This window comes from Pollachius pollachius (assembly GCF_949987615.1).
Source record: "Pollachius pollachius genome assembly, chromosome: 2".
NCBI classification, from domain to species: domain Eukaryota; kingdom Metazoa; phylum Chordata; class Actinopteri; order Gadiformes; family Gadidae; genus Pollachius; species Pollachius pollachius.
The window spans coordinates 12,798,230-12,817,616 of record NC_136935.1 but is presented as its reverse complement, the minus strand read 5'-3'; the positions used below and the strand labels follow the sequence as shown (position 1 = coordinate 12,817,616).

General features: G+C 41.7%; 1 protein-coding gene across 4 annotated transcripts in view; it reads left to right on the top strand.

Moving 5' to 3' along the window:
* col13a1 (collagen, type XIII, alpha 1) overlaps positions 1 to 15,403 on the top strand; it is a 36,600-nt gene extending 21,197 nt beyond the window's left edge. For 2 of the 4 annotated variants that reach the window (XM_079730793.1, XM_079730792.1), the window contains exons 17-36: positions 1,275 to 1,352; positions 1,681 to 1,707; positions 1,936 to 1,971; positions 2,086 to 2,142; positions 2,327 to 2,350; positions 2,474 to 2,518; positions 2,711 to 2,755; positions 2,979 to 3,113; positions 3,718 to 3,789; positions 4,238 to 4,279; positions 4,483 to 4,524; positions 4,819 to 4,845; positions 4,974 to 5,060; positions 6,024 to 6,059; positions 7,063 to 7,116; positions 7,576 to 7,629; positions 7,713 to 7,748; positions 11,394 to 11,480; positions 13,430 to 13,468; positions 13,622 to 15,403. In XM_079730793.1, coding sequence (XP_079586919.1) covers positions 1,275 to 1,352; positions 1,681 to 1,707; positions 1,936 to 1,971; positions 2,086 to 2,142; positions 2,327 to 2,350; positions 2,474 to 2,518; positions 2,711 to 2,755; positions 2,979 to 3,113; positions 3,718 to 3,789; positions 4,238 to 4,279; positions 4,483 to 4,524; positions 4,819 to 4,845; positions 4,974 to 5,060; positions 6,024 to 6,059; positions 7,063 to 7,116; positions 7,576 to 7,629; positions 7,713 to 7,748; positions 11,394 to 11,480; positions 13,430 to 13,468; positions 13,622 to 13,624 — 1,026 coding nt within the window. In that variant the 3' untranslated portion in view covers positions 13,625 to 15,403. The remainder of the gene's footprint in view (positions 1 to 1,274; positions 1,353 to 1,680; positions 1,708 to 1,935; positions 1,972 to 2,085; positions 2,143 to 2,326; positions 2,351 to 2,473; positions 2,519 to 2,710; positions 2,756 to 2,978; positions 3,114 to 3,717; positions 3,790 to 4,237; positions 4,280 to 4,482; positions 4,525 to 4,818; positions 4,846 to 4,973; positions 5,061 to 6,023; positions 6,060 to 7,062; positions 7,117 to 7,575; positions 7,630 to 7,712; positions 7,749 to 11,393; positions 11,481 to 13,429; positions 13,469 to 13,621) is intronic. The other 2 variants (XM_079730795.1, XM_079730794.1) reach the window with 2 other exon arrangements.
* The last annotated feature ends 3,984 nt before the right edge of the window (positions 15,404 to 19,387 follow it).

Below are 19,387 nucleotides of genomic sequence, written 5' to 3'. Positions count from 1 at the left end.
CCGAGTTGTTGTTTGTTTTTTATCCCAACCTTCGCTAACCGCTTACCATGTCAGTATAGTAGCAACAATCATTTGTCCATAAAGTGTGCCACGGGTCACCCTACAACAAACAGCCCAGGGCGTTAAAGTCTCGACAAATAGCGCTAGAGTCTTTTGTGTTTGGACTATGATTTGTAGTCAAAATACTCTTCCTTCCGCCAAACTACAACGTAGCAACGTAATGCAAAACAACATAATTGGTGGCCCCCATTGTAAACAAATTTGATTAACACTGATTATACTAGAAAGTTCAACAACATTAATGAAAAACTCTTTCCCACTACCCCAGCGTGTTACCTGGGGAAACTTTCCCTTTAACAGTGGAAGGTAGTGCAGAGCGTGTACTAGTTCTGATGGTTTGATACAGGAAGCGGTTCCTGTCATTAGCCACGCTGACATGACTCATAAAGCCTTTGGACGCTCCCGCTACAGATGTTATTTAGCTCTGAGTGTGCAGTGGTTCCTCTGTCTAACATGTGTTGTCTGTCATCACGCGAGCCAGCTCTGACTCTTCATCACTAACACCACCCCAACCTCCCCTCCTGACCCTTCCAACCCCCAGAGGGAACGGGCACGAGTGGAGCATCCATCCCTGCACACACACACGCACACGCACACACACACACACACACACACACGCACACACGCACACACACCTGCATGCTCGCACACATACTGTTCATATGTATCTTACATTTTATAACTTGTCACGCTTGGCTGATTGGTTGGTTGGTTCCTTTTAGCCTCATCAGATTGTTTTTAACTCTTTTATATTCTGCACATATTATTTTATCCTGTCTGCCCGTAACCTAATGTTGTGACCTGCTACAGTTTATCTTGGCCAGGACACTCATTAATAATCATACACCAAGTAGATAGGGTTGTGGAGAGCACAGACTGGATGTCGCAATTGGGGCTTACCTAACCTTGCTGTCCTTTAACCACTGCCTGCATCTGTGGTCCATGAGGCATCCACTCCACTCGCTTTCCCTGGTTCAGATAATGATGAGTGATGAGTTGTTGTTCGTCTTCATTGATCCATTCTGTTTCAATTGGATTGAAAAACATGGGAAATGGGATCAGTGTAAGGATTCATCACATAACCTACCCATGATTACATGTTCCATTCACGGCATGGAGAAGTGTGGAAGTTGTGAGTAGCTGTAGTATTGTTATTGTGTTGTGATCAGAGGTTTTCTCTAAAACCTTGCTGTTGTTCCCTGTGTGTCCACTAGGGCGAGGCGAGCTCTGCTGGTAAAGGGATTAAAGGAGAACCCGGAACTCCAGGAATAAATGGTCTATCGGGGTCCAAGGTAGGGGTCCGTCCTTGCAGTTTATGTAGATAGGCCCTTCTTTCCCATTTTACTGAGCAAACTTTAAGTAAAAAAGTACTGGGTTCGATCCCAATTGTCAACCGTCTTTACCTGTATGCATCCTTAGGCGAGATGCCATAACCCTCTCTTGCACTTTCATGATGTATCTCAATTCACTGTCACTCATTATGGGATAAGGATTTCTGCTCATTGACTAATATTTGATTTAAAACTTAAAGTAGAGAACTTCTCTGTAGTGTGTAATGAATGAATCATATTGTGCGGTAGAAATTGTTTGACTTGTAACTCAGTTTTGTCTCTGCTGCAGGGCGACAAAGGAGACCAAGGCATTAAGGTATGATGACTTCACCTTTTAGATCATTAGATCATCACCATTCAGCAGCCTTGCGTCACCTTAGCCTGAACAGTTAATCACATGATTTTCAACAGAAATGTACAATAATACTTACTCATAGAATGTACCCCTGAAAGCAGAGGATGTTGACCACTGAAGTTGATTGAGGAATGTGTTGAATTAATTGAAAAATAACCTCCACCTGGTGTACCTGTGTTTGGCCTCTAGGGGGAGACCGGAGCTGAAGGCCCATTGGGACCAAGAGTAAGTTCAGACCACTGGGCTCCTAGAGGGAGGAGGTAGATGACTGCTGAACTAAACTAAGCCCATCTAAATGACCTGTTTTGTAACTTGTCCTCACCATTTTTGTCAATTTAGGGTCCATCAGGCCCAATTGGAGAGCCCGGGAAGTCAGAAATCCAGAACAATGACAACGTAAGTCTCATCGTCCTCATCCTCTACAATGGTTCCATCACATGTATAAGCTATAAGATTCGACTGTTGGACAATTGATCAAGGAAAATGGGTTTAATTGTGCACTGTATTTTCATGATGCAATGTGATACACAAAATAATGATTAATCATTGATTGATGGGTTGATTTTATATTCAACAACAGGATATCCGCAACATCCCCCTAATGGTATGTAGTTAAAAAAATTACACATTCATAGATATATATATATAATACATATTTTGAGGTCCGATATAATCGAATGTAATATTATCGGATTAAATATAATCAATTTTATACATTTTCCTGAAGGGCCCGCCCGGACTTCCTGGACCCCCTGGGACACCAGGAAACAAGGTAAGGGGGGGCTAGGTCACATGGCGCGGGTCTAAGGCCATGGGGGCGGGTTCTGAACACATGAGGCTGTTTCAACTCTGAACCACCCAATCCTCCATCAAAAAGATTCCAGCCACAGATTAAATTAAAAAGGAGAAATTAGGGAGAGAGCATAGACTAATGTTTCATGTGTTGTCGTACCTGTCACCCCAGGGGGATGTTGGCCTGCCTGGAGCCCCGGGACACGATGGAGAGAAGGTAAGGGTTGGTTCGGTCTTTATATTAATGGATACATTAATGAGTGAATGTCATATTAGGCTGTTCTAGCAATAATGATGAATAATATGATGATTGGGTTCTGATGTGTGTGTTCTGATCCATGTGTTCTGATATGTGTGTGTGTGTGTGTGTGTGTGTGTGTGTGTGTGTGTGTGTGTGTGTGTGTGTGTGTGTGTGTGTGTGTGTGTGTGTGTGTGAGCAGGGTCCCCGGGGGAAGACAGGAGAGTCGGGACCCGCAGGCCCGGCCGGCCCAGAGGGTCCCAGGGGGGAGAGCGGTGTCGCAGGCTTCTCAGGAACCAAGGGAGACAAGGGGGACATGGGTCTCTCTGGATCGCCTGTGAGTGATGTAGACCTCTACAGTACCCGCACCAGGGGCCACATCCTTAATGGGGTCATCCCACACACACACACACCAGGGGCCCATAACCTGGCTTCGTCATTAGGGCCTAGGGCTGGACAGCGTGTCAGGCTAACCTCTTATTATGTAATGAGACAGTGTTCTAGAAAGAGACTCCAGAGATGAGTGAGCTCGGTGAAGAACCATGGTTAGAGCCTCAACCACAGAAGCCTGGGTTTAGTTTGATGGTCCATCTGGTTGGCTTGACAACCTGATGATGAACTTCATATCCCGTGATGCTGTGCGGACTATACCTTTGACATACAGTCCCTTACCTTAGCTCTTATATCGTATATATATGTATATATATATATATGTGTGTATATGTTCATTGAGATACGAAGGGCAACATTGCGTGTGTATCTCTCACTCTCTATTTCCAGCTTATCTCAAACTCACAACATCGCATTGGCGCCAGTTTACAAAATTATATAAATTTGTCCAACTCCGTTTTTTCCACTTCGGAGTTTGACAACTACTCACTGATCTGGTCCCTCCACAGTCACCCTAACCCTGGTTCTCCCGCCCTTTCCCGGTGCTGTAGGGGTTAGACGGCCCTACGGGGGAGAAGGGCGTGCCCGGAGCCTCAGGCTCCATTGGACTACCAGGCGCTATGGTACGCAATGATGCCCCTCCTCCATGTCTGAACCGACCTATCAGGCTCAAGGAAGCTGAGACGAGATAGTAGTTTATACACTGCAGATCAGGGGTCAGAGCAAAAAGCACAGAGGTAAAAAGTATACATTCAAATATAGAAAATAGATCTTTATACATATTTTCAGATACATGTTAACATTAGAGACAGCTGAGGAAGCCAGTCTATGCTGCATTATTGAAACGTATTACTTATTGACCAATAATTAGTGTAAGCGACTAAAGCGTCTAATGCTGACCTAATCTGTGTGTGACTCGTGCCGTAGGCATTATATTTGATCACCCCAGTCGGTGTTGCTTGCAAAGTACACGGTGTGTGCTTCACGTCTCAGGCCCTGGGTTGATGTTGCAGGTCTGGGTGATGTGTAGTCACCATTGTGTGTCTGTTTTTTAAAACCTGCGTATCACAGGGGCCCAAAGGAGAGCCAGGGGACGGAGGAAGGGCAGAGCTGGTGAGGAGCTTTTCCTAATTACTTTCTAATAAGTGGATCTTTCTGGAAGGGGAGTACTTTAGAAGAGGAGGAGATGTCTAATAGTTGTTTGACTCCAGCTGACAGTCTCAGGATTTTAACCCCTAAGGGTGCAGTGTACTTGTAAGCAAGAGGCCCTAACCTGCTCCTAAATGACGTGTGTGTGTGTGTGTGTGTGTCTCCAGATCTTTGGGCCACCTGGGCCACCCGGGCCAGTGGGTCCAGCAGTAAGTAGAAACATCTTCTAGTGTATTCCCTTTAACCTCATTTATCTACAACTCAATACGGTGACGACCCGGTCTGCTATAGTAGACACCGGTGGGATCATGAGTGAGAGTTGAACAGTAGTTGAGATGCTGTTTATCTCTAGTGATTCTACCAACAGCAGGAATGTATAGACATGTACTGTATATGTGTAATATAATGTGCAAAAGCATGTTATCTCAATATTTGAAAAGTATGTTTTTCTAATGTTTTTGTTGTAGTCTTCTTTTTTATTAAGTTTTTTTTTTCTTACTTAGGGGCCTCAAGGACATTCGGGGCCTAAGGTGAGTGTATTGATTGAAAACATTTATACCAGAATCATTTTACATTTTATTAACATAACCCACCAACTGTTATGAGTATGTTTGTTTCAGCTTAGCTTGTGATGCTAATAATGCTAATACCAATGTAGGGAGAGCCGGGCATTGGAATGAGAGGGGAGAAGGGAGCTTCTGGTCTGAAAGGAGACAGGGGTGACCGCGGCCATCTTGGACTTCCCGTGAGTACAACCAGCCGACATAGTAGTGCTGTAGCGCTGTTTCACACCAGAAGACGCTCATACGCTTGGGTTGTTCTAGAATGTAGCTCACTGTACTGTCAAATCATGTGTTTTTTTACGCTTGTTGCAAACAATTTAACAAGGCTTTGAGTTGAGTGGTAACTCAAAGGATGATTTCATGTTTTAGCTGTTGCGGTCAATTACTAACATGACAACCCCAACTGCATGACAAAGCATTTCAGGGCCTATGAGTTAGTTTCACATACCTTTTTAATAATTTATGCTATTGTTAACATATGTTATCATCCACAAATACGCACACTTTGTACCACTATTTTTATTTACAAACCTTTTCATGAAACAAAACATTGTTTTATAAATAACAAAATAATCGTAATGTTCAATAGCATCATCATCGTTGCTATTGACACATTAATGTCACAGTCATTCTTAAAGAATTACTCTAAGTGTGACAGAGCTTCAGGGGTGACTCTTTACCAAGTGGCATGTTACTTGGCCATAGTCTTTTTCTGTTCCCTAACAGCAATCAGGCAGCTGTTTGTTTCAAATGGTAGCCCTCCTCTAAGAAACTACCATTAGAAACGCCGCTCACTTTACCTCCACCACCACTACAACAGTTACAACCACCATCAACACAAGCACCCATATCAATTCCAGCACACCACCATCCCTTCCACGTCCAACACTACAAACAACGTCACCACCACCACCACAACCACCACCACCACCACCACTTTTGATATTCCTCTACATCTGAATGTTTGTCTTGTCGGAGTCACCTGAATCACCTGCTTTTACTCACCTCATCCAACCCCTCCACCACCCCCACCCCCTCTCCATCACTCTCTCCACACCCTCCTCCTCCTCCTCCTCCTCCTCCACCATCCCTCCATCCTCTGCTCTCTAACGGTGTGTGTGTGTGTGTGCACAACGCCACGCCAGGGTGCTCATGGGTTAGACGGCAGATCGGGTCCAGTGGTGAGTGGCGCCTGAAGTTTCCAGTTCTCCTCTCCTCTCCTCTCTACTTCTCTCGTCTGCTCTCCTCTCCTCATCCTTTCTCCTCAAACACCCCCATGCAACGAGCTTCTTGCCCGTCTATCTACCTGTCTGTCTGGCTTGTCAGTCTGTCTTGCTGCACCGGTGTCACACGTCATGCCTGTCTGTCCACCTTCACCACCGCCTGCTGCCTGCATACCTCGTCCTGATGCCGCTCTATCGGTCTCTCTCTCTCTCTCTTTCTCTCTCTCTCTCTGTCTGTCTGTCTGTCTGTCTGTCTGTCTGTCTGTCTCTATCTCCCTCTGTCTGTCTCTCTCTCTCCTGGTTCTGTACAGTGGAGGCAAAGTGAGGTCAGGTTAAGGGCCGAGGTTTTGAGGATGTGTCAAAAAAAGCACAAGGTCAGACAGGGAGTCAGTTGCTCTGTTGTCCATCCATTAATCCTCGACCCTCGGCCTGAACCCCTCCTCCCACCTCACCAACCTGCACTCCCAGCTGATTGGCTGTGGAACAGCTGCCCGTATGAAGCATGAACGGAAGCCATGCTGCATGCGGACGTGGACCCTTAAGTCCAGTTTGCCGGCGTGACAGTATCAGTTGTCTCCCTTTAATTTTGCATTCTCTGGCATACTGCACCTCCTGCATATGCATCTTCAGTCCCCTGGAACATAACCTTTTACCCCTGACGTCTGCTAAGAGAGAGCGATCCGAGGCGGAACTCTACAGTTCAGCTTGCTCAGTGTCTCAACAGGTTCAGAGGGTTTATGACAACAGTATGCAAAAATACTGCTAAATACTAAAATACAGCTAAAATACGCTATGACGTATATTTTATAAAGTAAAAGGTGTTCCCTCGACCTTGTTGATATACTGATATAGAACGTAATCAGAAGGATGGACGATTGTAGGTTGCTTTCGTCTTGGTCAATGTGTGTTAATGTGTGTGTTGTGCGACCCACTGAAGTGTGTGTTTCTTCTGCTCTTAAAGGGTCTTATAGGGCCGTCAGGTGTGCCAGGGCCAGCAGGACCAAAGGGAGAGAGAGTGAGTAGTTTGTGTCTGTGTGTGTGTGGGAGAGAACACAATTGTGTGAGGCTTTGGTCTCTGCAAGGTAATGTGTGTGTGTGTTTGTGGAGAGAACACACTTGTGTGAGGCTTTGGTCTCTGCAGGGTAATGTGTGTGTGTGTTTGTGGAGAGAACACACTTGTGTGAGGCTTTGGTCTCTGCAGGGTAATGTGTGTGTGTGTGTGTGTGTGTGTGTGTGTGTGTGTGTGTGTGTGTGTGTGTGTGTGTGTGTGCGTGTGCGTGCGTGCGTGCGTGCGTGGAGAGAACACACTTGTGTGAGGCTTTGGTCTCTGCAGGGTAATGTGTGTGTGTGTGTTTGTGGAGAGAACACACTTGTATGAGGCTTTGGTCAATGCAGCGTAATGTGTGTGTGTGTGTATGTGGCGTCTATCTGTCTCTGTGGGGTGAGAAACTCTCTCTAACCCGTATCTCTGCAGGGAGTAAAGGGAGATGGAGGTGTACCGGGACCAATTGGAGCTCAAGGCCTCCCTGTGAGTATTCTGATGTATAGGAACACTGCTGTTTGACTTGCCACATGGACATTTAACAACTCTGTTCATGTCTTCACCTACAGGGTTTAGTAGGACCACTGGGACCCAAAGGAAATCGGGTAAGGGCAGATTGCAATATGTTGTATTGTTTTGTTCAGATGAGCTGAGAATGATGATTCAATTTCCAAAGGTGTTTTGGTTAGACACCTAGTTAAAAAGCTAAACTTACTCGCTACGGTTGGATATTTTTCTACTTTAGTCACTCCTGGTGGATGCTAATAGTTGTTCGAAGTGAACATGGCTAATTAGCTTAGCTGTCTGGGCTTTGGTTCCGTCTGCTCATATTAGCAAGAATCAAATAAATAGAGTGCGGGCTTCAGCCTTACTATCTATTTGGCTGTTTTAATATCTCAAAGTGGGAGATTCATACACATATGTCAGGTCTTGTGTTGCTCTAACATTTTCACCAACAATTTAAGGTTAATAAAAGCAGTAGCTTATTAGCTTAATTGCATTTAGCAAAAGCTAATCAGGTTGAGTTCAAAGGCTAGCTGAAGTAGGGAATAAAAATCTGAATCAGAATATGAATCTTGGCTTGTATTGCTTTGATACTGCGTCTGGAAAGAAGCCAAATGAGTGGGATATGAATGATTAAGGATAATATATGCCACATGTGGTTTGCCTTTTGAGGGTTATTGAAAGATTTGAAAATCAAAAAGCATCAAAGCAACTAATTTGCTTCAAGATTGCTTACATGGTGCCTTGAAATTATTTTATGTCTTTGAACAAAGGAATTGAAAGGAAAAAATGCTCTTATTTGTTGGTCAATTTCAATCAATGATATGTGAATATCTGAAAAATAACACATTCTGTCTACAGGTTGTCAGACTATCAGAGAACCTCTTCCCATATTTCTGCTTCCCTTTTCCTTTTATAGAGAATGTTTCCTTCCCCTTAACCTATTACTGTTTTAATATGTTGCCTCCCACGTTATCCATGTTAAAGTCTTTCCGTCTGCTCTGCCAGCACTTTCACCTGGCCTCCAATTCAAAAGACAACCAAAATAATGAATGATATACTGGTATCATGCTTTTTGGCTTCATTCCTATGCACCCTTCAATTCAAAATTAAATAAAAATAGTTCTGATGATGTTATACAGAGAAACTATTTTAAGAGGAGGTGGTATTGGTGAAGGTGCTGTCAGAGAGAGGTGATGACCCTAGCGGTGCTTCCTTTACTTCTTCTCCTTCCTATGTTTCCACAGGTCCTCCTCCTCCTCCTCCTCCTCCTCCTCCTCCTCACCCCGTTCCCCTCCCCCCCTCCATCTTGCACTGCGGCCCGTGGCTCTGTCTTTTTATACTGCCGGGGTGTCCCTCTCTCCCTCTTACAAACCTTGGTCTCCTCCTGCTCCTCCTCCTGCTCCTCCTGCTCCTCATCCTCCTCCTGCACTCTAATGTAGTCCCGGGTTAATCCTCCTCCTCCTCGACTCACACACCCTCCCAGCCACTCCACTCACCTCCCCCCTCTCCAGCTCTCTGGCTGGCAGGCAGCGTGCTCTCACCTGAAGACAGTAGGCGGACTCCAAGGCACCGGTCCACTTAAAACTCCTTTGAAATGGGCGTGCTTGCAGAGGCTGGCCAAAACACTGCGATTCGTTGGCGGTTCGTTTTTTGGACCCAAGTCACATCGTAAGCCTTCCCGTGGTACGGTCGAGCGATTGTTGCAGTGGTGCATTCAGGGGCGTGTAAGAACGCTTGACTCGTTTGGCAAAGTACCCTGGGCGCACTGCAGCGATCAGGGCCTAAACCAGCCAGTAAGCCAGTAAGTGCAAACGCACCAATTTCTAGTTTTAAGTTTACCAGGGGCCAGGTTCAAGATGGTGGACGCCTCACCTGTCAGCCAGAGTGCAGTTATCTCCTTGTTTTTCTATTTATTTTAATCACTTGTAAATACACCCCCACCACTTAATCACAGTCCTTTCCTTACCCCTTACTCCCTTCTCTGATTCCTACTGCCTCTTCAACTTGTTGAGCGGATATTTAAAAGTTAGTCATCCTCCAACTTTTTATGGACTTAATAATGTACCATCATATCTTATCTTACTAGGATTAGATTAGTTCAGTTGTTATTATTAAATGCTATCACTGTATTGAAGTGAAGTCAAACTCCTGTAATTAGCTTCTCATTTGTTACTAAATTAACATAAATACTAAATAAATTGGTTATTTGTATAACAAATAAACATAGATTTGCTATATTTGAGCTAGATAAAAGTTTTGCAGATTTGTTTCCAATTACTATTGAGAGATTTAATTCAGTATTTGTTTGAGGCCAAGCAATTGCATCACGAGTGTTAAATACAACTTAAAATAAAACAGCAATCTTTTAACATTGAGAAAAATGTTAAGCATCTTTTTGACATCCACGTAGTTTTGAAATTAATGACTATTTTGTAAATAATGTTAATTCTGCTCATTGCGTTTTAAGTATTTTAAATAATTTAATTTATTTTTTCATTTAGTAATTTAAATTTGTTAACTAAACAACTTAATCCGCTCAGCAATCTAACTTGTCCCTCCCTAACTCTCTCCACTAACCTTCCCTTTGACTAAACACATACAATTATGAACTCAAACTGGGCCTCATTCAATAACCATTCAAAACCCTAAGAAACATATAATAATGTGTGATTTATCTTTGGGTACTTAAGAAGGTCTCGAACAACAACATAGACAATTTTTTAATTTGATTTGAATGAGATAAAAAGGTTTTTAGAAAGAAATCCCGATTGAACATGTTTCAATGGCCACAGTTAAGATAGTTAGCATGGTAAACCATAGTTAGCATGTAAACTATTGTTAGCATAGTGAGCATGTAAATATAGTGCATAGTAGGAAAGATCAGTTCGCATTAGGCAGTAATCGAAAATCATGCAGATTCATGTCTCTTTGAACGAGGATATGTCAACTTTGATGCACGTATATCCAAGAATGGCTCTATTTTGTATCCATATATGAAAGTGAGCGAAACTAAATAATATTCCAAAGAAACTCACCTGTAAATACAATATAATACATATTCTTTGAGTATTTCACAACAAAATGATTAATTCAGTTATTCAAGAAAATGTATTAGAAAAGGTTGTTCTTAAAGTGTGTTCACACCAAAAGCAAAGCGCATATTGTACTCTGAACCGCAAACCTTTATCTTGCGAACCGCAAACCTTTCTCGTGTGAGTTGTCCAGCATCAAGCCAAATTCCCGTCAAAGTTTGAATACGCGGATGAGGTGAATTTGCATTGGTGCTGCGAGTAGAATTTGCCTGAACCGCGTCGTTGGCGTCCTGCCATTTGAGCCATTTGCTCTGCCGGATTTGCAGGAGAAACATTTGCATCTATTCGCCTCATTGCATTGACTTACTGTGTTTATTCGTGCTGTGCCGAAGTTCACTTAGCTTTTGGTGTGAACACACGGTTAGTCTCACTTAGGAAGGATGTTGGTTAAGGATGGAATGGTTGTCTGAATGAGGCCCTTTGGTACTAAACAGTACAAATACCGCACTTTTGCATATATATATATATATATATATATCATTATGTCATATTATATATATATATATATATCATATACTGTACACATACACCAAGCCTGATAAAAATATTCACATCGATCCTTCAACAGTGCATAGTTGCTTACACCGCTCATTGGCGACGTGACCCGGAGGACTAAAGTTTGTATTTTTGTGGATGCGCTGTTGTTTTCAGGGAGAGAGGGGCAAGAAGGGCATCAGGGGCCCCAAGGGGCATAGGGGAGACCAAGGAGCGCCAGGATTAGATGCCCCCTGTCCGTTGGTATGTCCCTGGTCCGCTGTACAGCCAGCAGGCGAAGGGAAAGGTCGCTAGCCGGAATACACACACCCTCCGCTGGTATCTTGGTCTCGTAGGTGTGGAGGGTCGGTATTCTGGCGCTGGCTTCCCTTCGCCTCTGGCATTTACGTTGTAATAAACCTCAAAGGTCATTGTTTTGGTCCAAGTGTGTCCAAGCGAGTCAAGGTTGTAAATTGGGGGATTCCTACACAGATGAGTAGTGTGATCCATTTTGAACAAATGGAAGGTAGTATTATGGGAGATGGGTGTTTTGACATGGACCAGATGGGAAGGGAAGGGGTTTGGATTGACTGCAGCGTTTGTGGACCATGGACCAGAACAGTCCCTCCCGAGAGGTATTTTCTCCCCAGGGTTTCAACCGAGAGGAAGGGGACGGCTACTGTGGATGATGAACATAGCGTGAGAACCTGAGATGCATCGGGGGGGGGGGGGGGGGGGGGGATCCTTGTGTTTCATCCGAATTTAGAAAACCGATTGAACCAAATTGAAAAGGGTCTGATCCTTAGAAACATCCTAAATTGAATGCAAAACCTTTCAAACTTTCACCTTAATTGGCGAGACAATTGCCGGATACCCAAACTTCTCAAAGTTGCACCGACCGTCGTCTGGTCGGCATTTCCCAGACTCAAATGATTTCCTGTCAACGCTGAATCATCTCAGTACCGTCCACTTCCTGTCGCCGTCACTGGAGGTCATCCCTCAACATGGTAATAGCTCCCAGCCTCAACTCGCCCATTCAACAGCCGATCACCAGCAGGTCTCTCCATCCCTGCAGTAGCGGCTCCCCCGACCACCACATAAAACACTAATAAAAAAAACACCGCCAGAGAGAAGGTACAGCCGAGTACACATATTTAAACGGCTGATCTCGCAAACAGGGATTCCGTGGATTTAAGGGGGAGCAAGGTGAACCGGGCCAGCCTGGCCTGGACGGGCTGGATGCCCCGTGCGCTGTGGTATGATGCTCTCGCCCTCCCCCCTGTTACCCAGCATGCCTTTAGCTTTCCCTAACCATGCCCCTAACCATACCCACTCACAGTGTTTCACACTGTCAGAGAGTTGGCTCTCGTAACGTGCACGTGGCAGGCTCGTAGATTTAGCGTATTTAGAAGATGCAAAAAGTTCAACTGCACTAAATGGCACTCCACTTTTTTTGGATTGTGTAGACTAAGTGAAGTATTATATTACTCAGTCCACCACCCTCTAGTCCCTCTTTTGTTACACCACTAACACTTGTTGCCTTTAACACAAGCCTAACACTTTTAAACATAACTTATGACGAGAATAATTTTGGTTGAATGAACTTTGCATGCAGATAAGTGATTTTTTCTAGCAAAGAAGAAATGTTAAGACAAATCCCAAACATCTAAACACTGCTTAGTCCTCCTCTTTGTGCCAAAATAATACTTAAGTCTTTCCACTGTTTCTTGCATGGAGCACCAAAACTTCTACCTTCTGGGGCCAACCAAATGCTGTGATCAGGAGAGGCCGTCAGTTATTGACAAAGCGAACAGGAACCCACATCACAACATTTCACACCAGTAGAAAGCGTTCTGTAAATGGTATTTCACTATGTGATGATTTATACCGAAAGCACTTATTGGCACTTTATCGATGAACAACACAGATAAAGTTCAGGAAAAACTGATAGGTAAGGTTACTTCCTTTTATATGCAGCCTACATTCAAGCCTGACAGTGTCTCCATAATTGTTTAAAAATTGTAATTAAAAACTAAATGCATATCTTTACGAAGAAGAAGAACACACATTTATCATTTTTATGGATCATGTTTTGTTACGCCGCACTGCTGTGTTTGCCATCATGTTGCTTCTTGCTTGCATGGGTGTGTTTTACTTGATCTTTTGGGGAATCTCACTTCCATTATCTGCTTCTCGTATTCCTTCTCTCCTAGGGAGACGACGGCTTACCTGTACCGGGCTGCTGGAACAAAGTAAGTCGAGACCTCACCCATTGGGTTGTAGTGCTGTGGTGTGTGGTTGTTATTATGGGTTGTTTATCGTCGTCCACAAAATGGCGCTAACACGCTCAACAAGATGGCTTCCACTAACACGCCCAACTGTTCTCCTTGTGTTTCTCTTTGCAGTGACCCTAACCTGGGAATGGCATGTGTTATTGTAAATAGAATATTTATTTTTTTACACACTTACCTGCTCTGTAATACTGATGAAAAACATTTTTGAAAATGCTTTAAAAAAAAAAGAAAAAAGGGAAGAAACGATATGGCTTTTGTACAGAATGTTTATTTTCTAAAAACGTATGAATATGTATTATGTATTGCATTTTTATACCTATGCATTATTTTAATATGGTCAGATAGGAAAGCAAACGTGTCTACATGTGCATGATATTTGTGCATAATGTGAAGTGGAAATTGCCTATTAACTTATTGTATCCTGGTGTTGTGTTACGATGGACCACGCTGCACTGATTTGTGGAGCTGGATAGTTTGTTAGCCTTTAAAGATTCTTCGTCTCACGCTCCTATTTGTCAAAGGTGTGTTTGGTTTTGGTTCCTAATCTGGGAAGTGAATAGGACTGCAACTTCAGTGGTTATTATGGTGAGCATATGGCAGTGACAGACAGCACTGTTTCAAGTCTGCACTTTTACCTTTGGTCATGAGCTCAATTGGTTAACATGACGCTACACATTAAAAGCCTTAATCCTGGATGAAATGTCGGACGGTCAGCTAAATAATCCCTACAGTACACAACAAACACCAGATCTATTTCAATTTTGAAATCAAGTCCACATTACTAAAAAATAATGCTGTAGACTTCTCATTTGTAAAGTACCCTTTACGAAACTCAATTTACACAGCCAGTAAAACCCAACTTTAGTAAAGTTGAATATAATGAAGTAGTTTGTAATCATTGGGAGACAGCATTGTAGTATGTATGTCTTTTTGGAGTTATTCTTAACTGTTCCACAATTGGTAACTTCTATTTCGAGCATCCAGAATGATAAACCATATGCTTTTAAGATATCAAACTCTATCAGTGAGTACATATCTTGAAATTAGAAAAGACATGAGGAAAGGAGAAAAAAAAAACATGACATTTTGAAGTTAGGAAATCTAAACCATACTTTAAACATGTTGTTTGGCAGCCAGAAACGAACAACATATGCAAACAAATCTTATCTTCTACATTCTCCTCATCGATTACTTTGCTGTGAGAAATTTCTCCTAGTAAACATGTAAATAGCTTTAAATGTTAAAGAGAGACACCTCTTTGACAATGCGTGTGTAGAATTTAGTTTTGGTGTTTTTAATTTTGTTTTTCGGATGTCTTGTATTGATTGGCTGTCTCTTCTGGTCTGTGGACAAGTGTAGAGTTCATTCATGTTTTTTGTCGGATTAACGTTTTGCTGCTGACCTGTCCAAGGCAAGCCTCTGCCAAGCCCCTGATACTCTCCTCTCCATCTGAACCACATGTCTATGTATTACCGACTTCCACTGCTCCTTTCCTAGGAGTTATTGATCCATATTATCAGCCGCTGTTCTCAGTAAGCTAACCTCTGTAAATGTTATTGCCAAAAATCAGTGTTGCCAAAAAAAGATGGACAGGAACGAGACCAGCGTTGAGCTGGATCCATTTTATGCTGCTCGTATGTTAAAAAAATATATTTGTGTTTTGGCTTTGCTTTTGGGGCTTTTTATGTCGTTGTTGTTTTAGCCACAAGAGATTATGCTATGCCACCATTTGCTTCTTCGCTCTACAATACCTCGTATTAACTTATGCCATAGACACCCGCTGGTCTCGTTTATTGTTGTCTTAACAGTGTATTGTCAAGCTATGTTTTATAATAATGTACAATGTGTTGATTGTGTAAAAAATGACAATCTGAATTAAACTTACCTTTTTAAGGATTGTTTTGTTTTTGTTTGTAAAAATGTGGTTCAGTCAGCACATCTGTGGTTCTTTTTTCTGTGAGTCAGCACATCAGTTTGTTATTCTTTAATGAATCCTTCGTCCTACAGCCTAGGTTGACATCAGAAATGTGCTGCAGGTTCAGGGGAAGATAACATGCATTCACTGTGGGGTCTGCGATTAACCGCTCGGCCCAGAGGACACCAATGTTGTGTGTTTTTGTGTGCTGTGTTGTGTTGTGTTGTGTGCGCTTTACCGCATGAAACCAGAATGAAGTGCCTGAGGTGAGTTTGATTTCAGTTAATCATAGAAAAACACTTAGCCACATTCAATGTAAGAACCAAGAAGATTCTTATAAATGTCATATTCTGTATTGAATATCAAAAAAGCAATACAGTTAATGATAAATTCCGTTCAATCTTACATCTCTGTTCTTTTGATTGATAACCTTGATAATATCTGAGATTATCAAGGAAACTCATTTAGATTCAGCAAGCCAATCTCCACATCATCATCATCACAGTTTATAATGTTGAGAACTGTTTCAAATACAAACGTTAACAAACCTCTTGCTCTTTTCTATTTCCAAGGGTCAACATCCCTTCCAGCTGGCCAGATAGACGAGCTGAGACCTTCTCAGCCTCTCTCTCTCATCGCGGCCAACAGGAAACATGAGGACGTTTGGAGAAATCTCTGTTGTTTCACCCCGAGGGTTGCCCACTTTCATGGATGTTTCCATCAGCTTGATGCCGGGCCAGTAAGTTGAGGCAGGCGAAAGGGGGCGAAGTGACTAAGAGACTAATGACTAAAAAGTAGTGAATAGTTGTTCCACCTCCTCCCCTATCAAGCCCTTCAGTCGCCTCCTTTGCTGGGGACGCCAACACAGCCACGAGGAGGAAACGATGAGCGTAGTCCATCTAGAATGCTCTGCGTTGTTTCACTTCACTGATATGGGAGGAATACGTCACCAGTTGTTCTTGATTTTCTGTTTCATACACACACCAGCTCTACTGTCCCTGTGATATAAGAATTCAGAGCAGCTCGCAGGACAGATAGATATCATTTCTTTATGCTCTTGTGTTTCCACGAGAAAGCCAGCATACTATTGGATACACTCTTTGATGATTCCTTATAATGTTATCCAAATCACTGCCATCTCAAAGCCTCCTAACCCGAAGCTAAGTCGCTACCATAGCTTGCCAGGGAGACTCTTTGAAACCTGCATTGTAACATTACACTCTAGTGTACACACACCTAGTCAAAGATAACATCCTAGTTAGCTCCCAGTTACTCAAAGTGTTCAAGGTCACCAGACATATGTGGTGGTGGTGTTGTAATTAATGTACAATATAAGAGAAAACACTTTTCTTTGTAAATCCTATTTGCTTGTTGTATATAGATTAGTCAACTTTGTTATATTCATTTCATTTTGCAATCAGAATGACCATTACCATAACCTAACCCTAGCCATGGGCAGCATTAAAAAAACACATTATGTGATTATTAAGTTATCAGATATATGTTTTTAAAGGATTTTGAAGATTTCTCTCAAATGAAACACACAGTAAAGCCTGACTTGTCTTTTTGATGAATTATGTCATTATAAAGTATAAGCACCTGTACTATATCATGTCATTCAGTCCTACTTTCCAGACCTTACTTGATTTGAATTGAAATCAAGTAATTATCTATATTTTCAATCTATCTATAGTCTAATATTTATCAGACGAAAAACAACCCTGTTCTGTACCGTTAGAAGTTCTATAAGTTATACACAAACTTTCCTGTTTCATTCAACCTAATGAGCGGAATCATTCCTTACGTCGTCGTGACAACTGCCTTGTAAACAGACGGAGAACACAGCCGTGTGTATTTATTCTTCACTGTGTTTTTATTAGAATTTTCTTTATTTCCAGTATGGGGGGCGGGGGGGGGGGGGGGTTTACGTGTTCAGCCAGTATTACCCTTGGACAGAGGAGGACCAGAGTGTCATGTCCACAATCCCGCAGTCTTCTGTTAAAGTAAACTGACACCAAATACGTGATTTTCAACTACACCATTTTCCCCACATAGGGTTTATGTTTTGTTTTGTTTTGTATTTTTTCTTAATGGAATGAAATACTGGTTCAGCCGATCCAGCTGCAGAACTTTGGCATTTATAATACACATCTATACCACAATGACCCTTGTAAGCACATGAAATATATTACACTACATACATAAACATTAAGTGTTCAATTTGAAGCTCTCATGTGCAATGTGATGTGAGCATCAGACTGCGCATGTGCATGAGCAAATATAAATGGCTCTGTTTTATTCGTGAGTATTGGGGGGAGTCACTGGCCTTTGCATGAAGGGGTTAATTGAGTGAAGGGTTAAAGCAGGTCAAATTGTATCCTGGGTTTAAGTTCTCTGATGTTTTTAGGTGAATGAAATGCAACCTTGTAGGTCAAAATCGACATTTTGCCTTGAGAAATAAGAAATTTGGGAATGACTTAAATTTAGGAATGACTATTGTGACTAGTTTGACCATCAAACTTAATCTAAGACACTGAATCAAGCCCTTCTATTCTGTTCAGCCCTTCTATTATATTTACTAAATTTAGAAGTTTATTTCGATTGTATTAAATTTCAAATTTGTGGTTTTAACCTTATATTATATATTTTTCTTGCTCTTTCTGCAACTGTGGTATGCATCACAGAATAACTGAACAATGGTTTGCCATTTTATTGTCAAATGTTAAATTAAAAGTTATATTTTTCTAGATAGGCCTACATTAAGGATATGAAACAGTTTATTTTTAATGAACTAGGTTGAGATCTTTTGACAAAGAAATACCTTTTAGTGTTTTCAAGTCCTAAATATTTTCAACAGTTATTTCACGTTTCATTTTATGTTTCATCAATGGTTTTATGGGTCTATTAAATGGAGGCTACTAGGAAAGACTAATATTTGTGTCAATTTGGATCAGCTTTACACACAATATCTGAAAAGGTTGACCATGTCAACATATTAAGTTATTATTGAAAAATTGTAGTAATTGTGGAATATGATTGGGATCTACTACGATATTCAAAATCTTGCTTCATTTTGGAAAGGTAACTAAAGTATTAGCAAATTATTGAAAATAAATTAAGGGAATTTAATTATTTTTCTAATGATCACAATCAGCTTTGTCTATTGGTAAATCATGACCACACCATATAAGGGCATTATTTCACCATGAATTTGGTTTAAGTTTGGAATGTAAAGCTGATTCAACATCAAACCTATATTTCTTTATTTTAAACGGTTGTGCAAAACAACATATGTATTACATTGAGGTATAGAGTTGAAATCATTTTGTTTGGATGTCTATTTTTGGCAGTTACTACTACTACACTATCTAGCGTATGGATAGGAGGGCATTATGTCGAACCGTTTTTGCATGCTGATGTTCTTTGTCATATACAAGAAGCACAGTTTGTCATTGAATGCCAGTGTTGTTGACTTGGCTATATTTTTTTTCCCTGAGATGTACATTTCTGCACAGTATATATGAGGGGATCTGGTAAGCGAGGAGTTTGGCGGCCATTACAGATTTCGGAGGTTGAGTGCATCGGCATTGAACGACATTGAATCTAGATGTAAAAGTTTGTTTTCCAGCATTCAATGTGAGTTCCATCGAAAAAGTGACTGCAACTCACGGTCATTGTGTTTTTTAATATATTGTATTGAGTGTGGTGGCTAAAATGTATGTGTTTATAAGATGACAATGGTTTTATTTTCAGAAGAAAAATATTTGTACTTTTTATAATCCACTAAAAGGCAGCTTTTGTCGCTGATTGATTGCCAAGACAAATTTACTGTTAAATGCAATATAAAAATGTCACTTAGTAAAAATAAAGAGGCATTTTCATCTTTATGGAGGGGGTTGTCATTTTAATGAAGAACAATTATATTATCTAGTATCAATGTGTTATTTTTCATATAAATCAAT